This window comes from Eurypyga helias, unplaced genomic scaffold, assembly GCF_000690775.1.
Source record: "Eurypyga helias isolate BGI_N326 unplaced genomic scaffold, ASM69077v1 scaffold28159, whole genome shotgun sequence".
In the NCBI taxonomy this organism is placed as follows: domain Eukaryota; kingdom Metazoa; phylum Chordata; class Aves; order Eurypygiformes; family Eurypygidae; genus Eurypyga; species Eurypyga helias.
The window spans coordinates 264-10,426 of NW_010273208.1; the positions used below are offsets into that span (position 1 = coordinate 264).

The following is a 10,163-nucleotide window of genomic DNA, read 5'->3' on the forward strand; positions in this document are numbered from 1 at the left end:
GTGTTGGGTGCACTTCCCACTCTCCTCCAAAGGGCACCCGCTTGCCTCTCCGCCCCGTTGACTCTCAGCGTGTCTGGTCGCTCTTCTGTCACGCAGCAAGTAGTAATATTCAGAAGCACGTATGTGGCTTCAGAAATCAATGTCAAAAGCCTTAGGCTGTTGCCCGGTAAACAGCTCCGTGCGAAGAGCGTGCTTCTACTTTTTAGAATTCTAAAAATACCTATTAATTCCCTTTGTAAATGTGACCTCAGCTGCAGCTGAGCGAAGAGCGTGCTTCTACTTTTTAGAATTCTAAAAATACCTATTAATTCCCTTTGTAAATGTGACCTCAGCTGCAGCTGTCACCAAGAAACAGTAAACAGTTCATTGTCTCCTGATGCAGATATAAAATGTGCATTGAATCCTTGGTTCTACTTCAGTCCTCACGTGTACTTCAACTGAGGAGACTTTAGGAGAGGTCTCGGGAGAGTAGCTAATAGTAACATCAGCTAAAATATTGCCAGTATTTATGCTTTTACTACTTGGTTTATCTTGCAGTTGCACTTCAAGGCTTCCACTGATGTAAATCTCTGTTGTGCCAGGCAAGTTATTGGTCTGTGCAGCAGACTTGTTGAACTGTATTATACCCTAACTCCCTCAGGGAGTATGGAAATGTCGTGAGGAGCATGAGGGCAAAAGTACGCTTGATTTTCCAATGCTTGTCTAATCTTTTATTGGACTACATCAGAATGGGTCTTAAAAATGATCTGAAATGAGGAGAGGATGGCATGTAGATTAGCACAGAGCCTTGAGGAAACTGAGGATCAATGAGCTTGATTGGGATATGATGGACAGGGTGTTATGAAGGGTTTATCTAGGGTTTCCTTCTCTTTTACACATATATGTGATTGAAATGTCTAATTTCTGTGATTCTTTGTCACTGCAAAACTTTATAGTTGCTGTAGGCAGTCCCTTAAGCACAGCGTATGTATGTGATGATCAGGCTGGCTATACGGTGGAGAATTCTTCAGTTTTTTTGAGAGCTTTCTCAACACTTGCATTGTTTAAAATACAGCTCATCAGAAGAGAAATACAGTTATGGGCTAGTGTGAATTCTGCTCTGTTTAATTTCCTCCAAACTGGAAAGCTTTAAAGGTAGTACCTACTGTGTGCCTTGAAAACATTAATGATGTCTCTTTAGGGGGGAGGTAAATGCTGTCTCCGTTTCACAGGAGAAGAAATTGAGTGTCTGTGACCTCTCCGCAGTGAAAGAAGCTATCTTTCTCGTAGGTAGGAATAGAGCCTTTGACTTCCCATTTTATAGGCTATCACTTGCACACTTGTAAGACTGTGTTTGGGGAAAAAAACCCCACCAAACCAAAGAAAAAAAAAACAAACACAAAAACCCCTCAACTCTTGAGAAGCATCTGTCATGCCATTTTCTTGCAGTGCATCATTTCTGTTAAAAGTTTGCATGTGAGCCGTCACAGGCAGGACGGACGTAGGAACAACCACAAAACCACGGGTGAAATGCAAAGGGTAAGCTTATTTTCCTTCCCTCGTGAACCGGGGAATCCTCAAAGCAGCACCTGGGCAGAGGCAGACAGGTGGGAACACAGGCACTGCAGAGCTGCGTCCTTGCTGGAGGATCACCGAACCTGCTGCTTTCACCTGAATTTCAAGGATTCACGCAGGTGTAGTTTCCCGCTGTGCTTTGATCTTTCCCACAGCAGGGCAGGAATCTCAAGCTTCTTTGACAGGGTGCCTCTAAGTCTATCACAGGCCTACATTATCTATACACACGTGTTCTACTTGTTTACCCTTGTGTGTTGGACAACAATTAGTATGTGTGTGTTCTTCTACACATCAGCGGTGTGTTGGACAACAATTAGTATGATGTGTGTGTTCTTCTACACATCAGCTGAAAGTCGCTTGGGCATGTTTACAATCCTCTCTGCCAATCTTACGTTATTTTCCCATAGTTTGTCAATTCCTAAGTACTTGAATTCATAAAGTAATTACAATCTTTTTCTTTGCAGCTCAGGCCAGTCAAATCCAACCTTTTATCTTCAGAAGGGTGGGCAGGCTTATGTGCTCAGGAAGAAGCCCCACGGCCCCATTTTACCTAGAGCTCACAAGGTAAGTAACATCCTTCAGCAAGCTCCAAACAGTTTGTACTGCAGGTGGCCTAGTCCTGTACGTGATGGCGTGGCACATTGTTGAATCTGTCTAGAAATACAGTGAGTTTCTTGGATCACTTCTGTTTTTCTGTGCTATACACGTAACTGAATATTAAGAGGATACATTGTCATTCACTGTACTCATTTATGTTTGGGAGCTTTTAACTGAACCTAAGTTTCTGTGTGTTTTTCAGGTTGATAGAGAATATCGTGTGCAGAAAGCCTTATTTTCAGCTGGATTTCCAGTGCCTGAGCCCCTGTTGTATTGCAGTGATGTTGCTGTCATTGGAACAGATTTTTATGTAATGCAGCATGTGCAGGTTAGCTGTTAGACATAATACAGTAATATTTTTTATTTCCTGGTACTTTCAAGCTTTGAAGATATCTGGATTGAGTGCTCTAATTCAGACTTTCATCTACTGAATATATCTGTTATTTTAATTCCCTTCCAGTATAAATCCTGTATACTAATGATTTCAGATTACTGTGAATCCATTCATCTGTCCTGGGCAAGAAGTAAAATACATGAGGAAAGAGAGGAGTGTTGGTTCTCTGCATTTATTTTGTGCTCCTGAACCATATAGCTTTGCTTCTCTTCATCTGATGTGTACATCCCACCAAACAGCTAATTTACCATGTTTCTAGGGTCGCATCTTCCGAGACCTCTCGCTGCCTGAAGTGGGCCCAGCAGAGCGTTCTGCCTTGTATATTGCAATGATGGAAACTTTGGCCCTGTTGCACTCCTTTGATCTACAGTCATTGGGTCTCCAAGGATACGGCAGAGGACCAGGGTACTGCAGAAGACAGGTACAGCTCTTCAAAAAAATTGTCTTCTTCTTTCAGGTCTCGGAAGATTTGTTTGATTTGCAAGCTGAATTATTAATTATTAATGACTTATAAAAGTAACTATCTTATTTTAGCTAGTAAACACCTTCACTTAGTTCAATTATTTGGGCACAGTATAAGGTGACTGCTACATTCAGATCAATTCTGTAATGCTATGCTCAGGGCATGGTATTAATTTGCTTTTGGAGTAATATTAAATATAGGCTATGTAAATGGGGTTGAAATAGAAAATAGAGGTAGTCTTCCATGCATCTTTTGATCTCCCAGTTCACAGTTGCAAATGCAAAGGTACTGGGTTTTCTTGAATTTGAAGGTAACACAGTAATAGTCAAAGCCCAGGAGCCTGTGCTTCAGAATTTCATGCTTTTGTAAAACCTGTGAATCAGTTGGAAAATCTGCTGGAGTGTTTTGTGTTTCTTTAGGTATCAACTTGGAAAAGACAGTATGATGCAACTGCAGTGAACAAGCTGGCTGAGTGGTTAGCAAACAACTTGCCACCTGATGATAGTGAAGAAAGCCTCATTCACGGGGACTTCAGAATAGATAACATCATCTTCCACCCAACAGAGGTATCTGAAACATGTTCAGTGGGTTTTGCCACTCCATTTGTTTGTAATCCCACAATGTGCTGAGGCACCTACCTGGGTGTTTTAGTGCGTGATACATGTTTGAAAGGGACAGTAGGGAGCTTAACTTTTCTCCACACTCTGTGTATGGCGTTGAAGTGCGTCATACCATCCTGGTTTTCCTTGCAGGAGCTAGTTACTCAATTTATTCATTAGCTCTAGTCCCTACTTCAAAGTCCAGGGACAAAACATTTTATATGCATAAATCCCATTGAATTCAGTCCAGCTTGGGGGCATACTGAAGGCTCACTTCATTACACTGTGTGGGTCTGACCCAAAGCCCCTTGAACTCTGTGGTGTGGCTTCAATTGGAACAGGGTCTGAATTCAGGATAGGAAATACTGGTGGAAGCAAAGAACGATCAGCCAAATCTGCTTAGTTACGGAGCACGCGTAGATCACGGAAAGCCTGAAAATTCCTCGTGCATCTTTAGGGAAAAGAAAGGTGGTTTTTTCTAGTTTGTGGAAATAACTGCGTGTTACCTGTCTATCGGCATAATTACCTTTTCATTAATTTTTTTCCGTGCTGCTTGCTGTGTTGTGACCAGAAGACATGTCTGGGATATGTGACCAGGACCCTGCAACGCCTGCTTCACAACAAAGCAACAGATCCCGGAGATTCCTACTGTTGTGCATAGATCAGTTGATAGACAGTGTTTGCAGGCTTAAATATGCTGATTGGCTCCCTCATCAGAGAATCTGGCAGTCTCAGGGACTCTCCCAGCTGGTGTAGCTGAAAGAATTGACCAAAGTGCCGATGGGTGATTTGAAATAATCTGTATGAACTGTTCCTGTGTACGCGGGAACGACCGTGTAGCAAAGTGTCTCGAGCATGGTTCAAGCAGCCATGGATCATGAGTAGGCTGGAGGAGTCGTTCAGGATGGCAGGCCAGCTTGATCGTAAGAACTCATCAGAGTGACAGTTTGGGTGTCTCCCCCCACCCAGCTGAAGACACCGTAGCGAGGGTGCTTGCAGCAGGGGCTCATGCCACTGACTAGGCGGTGATTGACTGTCCTGTTTAAGAAATTCAGTTCTCCATGTAAGTGCGATTCTCTGCATAATATTGTGATAAATCGGGTTTTTCAAATGCATGGTCTGTCCATGAGTATCTGTGCAAAAGGACTGTGCGACAGCATCTGTTCAACAAGACTGGAAACAACAAACCCAACTCTCAATACTACTGCTCATTAGGATATTTAATTTCAGTCATATTTTCATTAGAAGCGTTTGGAAGTTTCTGACAGAAAGAACCGTGTTCGAAACCAGATTTTACTTGGAAAAATGTCTCGTTTTTTGCCACCATGTGGATGTGAATTTTCTGCAGACCCTTACATAGTGCTGAGGGATCTGTGTTTGCTGTAGGCAGGTACAGTGCGTGTTTTTAATTTTAAACACCTAGCAACCGAATAAAGCTGTTGGGTAATAAGTGGGTTGTGCAGCTGTGGATGGAGAGAATTTATCTTCTAGCATTCACCTGAGGTTTTATTTTTGCTTAAGGCTCGTGTTTTGGCAGTGCTGGACTGGGAACTCTCAACTGCTGGCCATCCTCTAGCAGATTTGGCGTACACCACTCTGTTCTACTTCTGGCCTTTCTCTGTTAAGGACTTAAGTCGAGGAACTGTCCTGGATTTCAAAGGCACCGTGGGTATGAAACTAATCTTTTTGTTTAAATGAATCCTAGGGTGGATTTCTGTTTGGTACGTTAACTTTGTAAAAGTTAAGTTAATAAGCCCATCATTTTACACCCGAAAAGGACTTTTCTATTGTTTTCTTCATTGCAGGAAACATGCTGATGGTGAGGTTTAAGGTAGTCCTGTTCTAACAAGCTGTGGCTTAGCCACAGTATGGTGCTTCTGTCAAAGTTTATTTGGAACCTTTCTTAGAGATAATGGAAGAAAACTGAAATTTAAATGGAAATCTATAATTGATTTTAAAAAAATACCAAAACACACAAAAAACCCCAGGCAACAGCCCTGTCCTGGTGGTGAAAATTATTTCATAGAATCATAGAATGGTTTGGGTTGGAAGGGACCTTAAAGACCATTTAGTTCCAACCCCCCTGCCATGGACAGGGACACCTTCCACTGCCTGGAGTGGAGGTGAGGGGCAGTGGGAAGTGTTACGCTTATCTGGAATTCTGACAACTCCTATTTCCTTCTGGAACGGAAATCCATATCACACTTAGGTCATTAGAAATCATAAATCATATGTTTTTCACTGTGTAAATGGAATATCTCAAAAAGCTGTTCAAATGTTTGAAGGATAAGGTGGGAAAAATTATAAAAAGTGTTGACTCTTAAAGTATTCTGTCTTTTTTTGTAGAAACGCCTTCATTTGAAGAACTGGTTTCCATTTACTGTCGCTGTCGGGGTATTAGCACCACTTTATCCAACTTTAATTTTTTTCTTGCTTTGTCATGTTTTAAAATGGCAGCAATATGCCAGGTAATACGTTCTTTCAGTTTGCTGAAACTTGGATGATGAGCATGTGTAGCTGGCAATAGTTGTTCAAAATAAGAATAATATTTAAAAAACAACTGGCACCATAGTATTTTAGTTTGTTGCTTTAGAAGCAGTCCCTTAGGCTTACGACGGATAACTCTGAGATAGAATTCTCCCTCCATAAAGTACATTGTGTTAGGGAAGTAGGCTAAAACGGAAGAAACTGGGGCTATGTGGATTTTTCTTATTGATGTTCCAGTATGCAAGCAATTTTGTCGTTACTTTTTTGCACTGTCTGCCTAATTTAAATCCTGTATTACGGAGAAACAAAGATCTCTCTACATTTCTGCACCTCTCATGAAAGTAGGCAGCAGGACAGATAAGTAAGACCCTGTTGGTGCCACCCACAGACAAAGAAGGGTGTGTTGGGAACTCCGCTTGTTAGAGGCACAGGAGGCCAATCTTGAGATATGACTGTAGGGGAAAACAAGTTTCCTTGATTCATTGTTAACCGAAGTAACTGTTTAATTAGATAATTAGGCATTGTAGGGCGTAAGTATGTTTTAATGAGTTGCAGCATGAGATGAGCATACTGAATGTGGGATGAGCTTCTGGTATTAATTTGGAGTAAGAGTGCGTATGTGGGTAGTTAATTTAGCCGTGGGTAATAATCATAGGTGTTGCCAGTTGGGCAGGCTGGGCTGGCCTGCAGTATCATGTGCAGACATTTCTTTTTACTTCTTTTCTTGTTTTCCTCTGCTACTTTTTGTGATTTTAATTTTCATTTAGGTGGGTTATGTTTCTTTCCTCTTGTGCACCAAGCATCTCCATTATATCAGAAGCAGACCAAAACCATTATTAACATACCCCAGTAAAATCTGTCCGGGTGCTAATTATTTCCTATCGAGAATATGTGCATTTAAGTGTTACTCCCGTAGTTGAATAAATCACCGATCAATTAAAAGCAATTTTGAGCGCATAATCACCCCATATATGCCTTTCTTTTGGTTTTAGGGCGTATATGCTAGGCATCTCATTGGAAATGCTTCTGCAGAGAATAGCCATGAATTTGCCAAAATTGTGAAGCCGTTGGCAGAGAGAGGGTTAGAGCTCTCAAAAAGGTAAGAGTGGTCTAAACTGCCGGTCGAAGGCAAGGCAAAGCTTTTACAATGTCTTCACCTATTTAAATGCCTGCATAAGGCAGCTTAGGTTTTTCTGAGGCAAAATCTGGTCTGACTTAATTGTGTTGAATGTTCTTCTCCAGGTCATTTTTCAGCAGCACACATCACAGCATTTCTGGAGAGCTGTTCCATCAAAGTAGGAAAGGCCAAGAAGTTCTGCTGAAGGTCAAGGAGTTCATGAAGCAGCACGTATATCCAGCTGAGAAGGTAAAAGCTGTTAATAAACCTGTTTATAAATGAACACTTTACAACTAGAGTTTATAAAAATGAAATCTGTGTCTAGAAGTCTGTCCTCCTATTTGTTTTTTTCCAAATGGCCTTATTTTCAGGCAGTGCCAGTTGTGACATTGCAAAATATTAACAGAAGTCACTATAGTTTGCATTATTCCTGTTCAGAATGAAAATGTTGTATGCATTATAAATGAAAGATAAGAGTTACTTTTTAAAGTTTAAGAACTACTCTTTTAGAAAGAGTTACTTTCAAAGGCAGTTGCCAAAACACTTTTAACACTGACAAAAACGTACAACTCTTACATACTAAACAGAAAGACACTTAGTTAGAAAATGGAAACTGCCGGGTTTAGCCATAGAGAGTTTAATGTTTCTGTTTCCTGCCTTATTTCTTCAGGTGTGACTTCTATGACAAAAAGGGGATTCTATAGTGTATCAATGCAGCCTCATTCCTGAATATATGCAGTACCAGGAAAGGTTTGCAATCAGATAAGGAACTATCCACAGAAATATCCCTAATTAGTAGAAGGGGAAATGAGATGAAGCATTTTGCTGCTTAGCCTAGGGAGATTAGGAATTTTCCACTGAGAAAGGTGGTTCAACTTTTAACTTCGTGGAAGCACAGTTGACTTAGGTTGCAGAACTGGGATTTTTGTCTTTTTGATATCTTTTTTTTTTTTTTTTTTTTTCCAGTCAGGCAGAAGTGCAGAGAAGGTATTAACCCAAAAGATTTAGGAATGCATCTGCCTGTCACAAGGAGGGGTTGAGAGCAGGAACTCTTGAACCCAAAGTTTCTTACAAATCTGTCTGAAACTGGTTTGGGATTGTCCGAGGAAGCTTTGCAGTGATTCACGTACTTGCTTTAAAAACAAACCAACCACAAATAGCCATGCAAGTTTTGCAGATGAGTAGTGTTGTGTTGCAAGTTATTTCTGGTAAGAGGGATTGTGAATCAGGGCTTTAAATTCTACTTCTGAATTGGCCTTATTTTGTGATTTTCAGAAGAGGGCATTACTTTTATTCGTGCTGAAACCAGTTCTGGGCCTGCTTTGATGAAGTCCCATGCCTCACTAAAGCATGCTTGTGAAAATACAAGTATTACTGAATACACGGTGTTAATTAGTACTAATCACTGGTGCTCAGAATGACTGTTTACATAATCTGTAAAGGAATAATTTTGCCAGGAAAAGAAAATGTATTCTTTGTGGTTTTTTTCTCAGTTAGAAAAAGATGAACTGGCTTATATATCTGAACATTGTGATCTGAAGTGTCCGTACCTCAGGCGTTTATTTGTTGTTTACTTGTGGGTTCGTGCCTCTTGTGCGCACTGTTGGTAACAGTTACTTGTGTCATCAGAAAACACTGACCTTGTACCATCACGTGTTTTAAACCACGCCAAGGCCTTTCCCTGTATGAAATAAGGTACTGACTGGGGTCGTGTCTGTGATGCATTTGAAGTCTTGCAGAATTAATAGATTGCAGTTATATTTTAAATTTTATAATGCAACCAACTATATAATAAAAACCTCTGAGTATCTTTTTTTTGGTTCTTTGGGGTGTAGACCTGGAAAAGACGCCGTATTATTACTTGTGTATGTAACGTGTTCTTAGTTTAAACAGCATCTTTTTAATTGTTTTTCTAAGGAAATAATAAAATATTATGCTGAACATGGAAATACTGAGGAAAAATGGAAAAAACCACTGCTGCTTGAGAGACTGAAGGTATGGGATGGTAAATATTCTTGAGCCCTCTAGCAGTAAAAGAAACAGGCACTGACATGGAGCATAAGAAAGTTTGGTGTGTGTTGCTGGAGAAGTTTCTCTGCATGGAAAGAGGCAGTGTGAGGAACAGTAAAAGAAAAGGAAGAAGGAAGTGTGCGAAAGGACATGAGAGATGCGAGTGAGAGCGGAGGAAAGCAAAAGTGAGTTCCGTGAGGGGTATGCCTGAACTTTCAGTCAACGACTGTACCTGTTGAAAACAGCTATTGAAAAAAGGCTTCTGGTGTGTTAGGCAGGAAGGATGAAAATGGGCAGCAAGCCAGAATTTAATTACTTTTTTCAAGATTTATTGCTAATGTTTTTCCTCTGTTGATCCTTTCACCAGGAAATGGCCAAAGCAGAAGGTCTGTGGAACCTTTTCCTCCCAGATGTCAGTGGTCTCAGCCAGCTTGACTACGCGCTGATAGCCGAGGAGACGGGGAAATGCTTCTTTGCTCCTGAGGTTTTCAACTGTCACGCTCCAGGTTAGTAACCGTGTCCCGTAACTACAGCGCTGGGGGCACTGAAAAGTTGGGCACCTTACGCCTTACAAGTCGTGTGTCTCAAGAAGTAAACATCGACCAGTTGGAGCGAGTCCAGAGGAGGCAACGAAGATGCTCAGAGGGCTGGAGCACCTCTGCTATGGGGACAGGCTGAGAGAGTTGGGCTTGTTCAGCCTGGAGAAGAGAAGGCTCCGGGGAGACCTTATAGCACCTTCCAGTGCCTGAAGGGGCTACAAGGAAGCTGGGGGGGACTTTTTACAAGGGCCTGTAGTGACAGGACAAGGGGTAACGGGTTTAAATTGAAAGTGGGGAGGTTTAGATTGGATATCAGGAAGAAGTTCTTCCCAGAGAGGGTGGTGAGGCACTGGCACAGGTTGCCCAGAGAAGCTGTGGATGCCCCACCCCTGGAAGTGTTCAA

General features: G+C 41.5%; 1 protein-coding gene across 1 annotated transcript in view; it reads left to right on the top strand.

The window, feature by feature from the left end:
- Window positions 1-2,018: 2,018 nt before the first annotated feature.
- ACAD11 (acyl-CoA dehydrogenase family, member 11) overlaps window positions 2,019-10,163 on the top strand; it is a gene marked incomplete at both ends in the record, with an annotated part of 23,706 nt that continues 15,561 nt past the window's right edge. Inside the window, 10 exons of the mRNA XM_010159401.1 lie at window positions 2,019-2,118; window positions 2,354-2,479; window positions 2,805-2,966; window positions 3,428-3,574; window positions 5,129-5,276; window positions 5,954-6,075; window positions 7,087-7,193; window positions 7,337-7,460; window positions 9,129-9,206; window positions 9,589-9,727. Of these exons, the coding sequence (XP_010157703.1) occupies window positions 2,019-2,118; window positions 2,354-2,479; window positions 2,805-2,966; window positions 3,428-3,574; window positions 5,129-5,276; window positions 5,954-6,075; window positions 7,087-7,193; window positions 7,337-7,460; window positions 9,129-9,206; window positions 9,589-9,727 (1,253 nt within the window). The remainder of the gene's footprint in view (window positions 2,119-2,353; window positions 2,480-2,804; window positions 2,967-3,427; window positions 3,575-5,128; window positions 5,277-5,953; window positions 6,076-7,086; window positions 7,194-7,336; window positions 7,461-9,128; window positions 9,207-9,588; window positions 9,728-10,163) is intronic.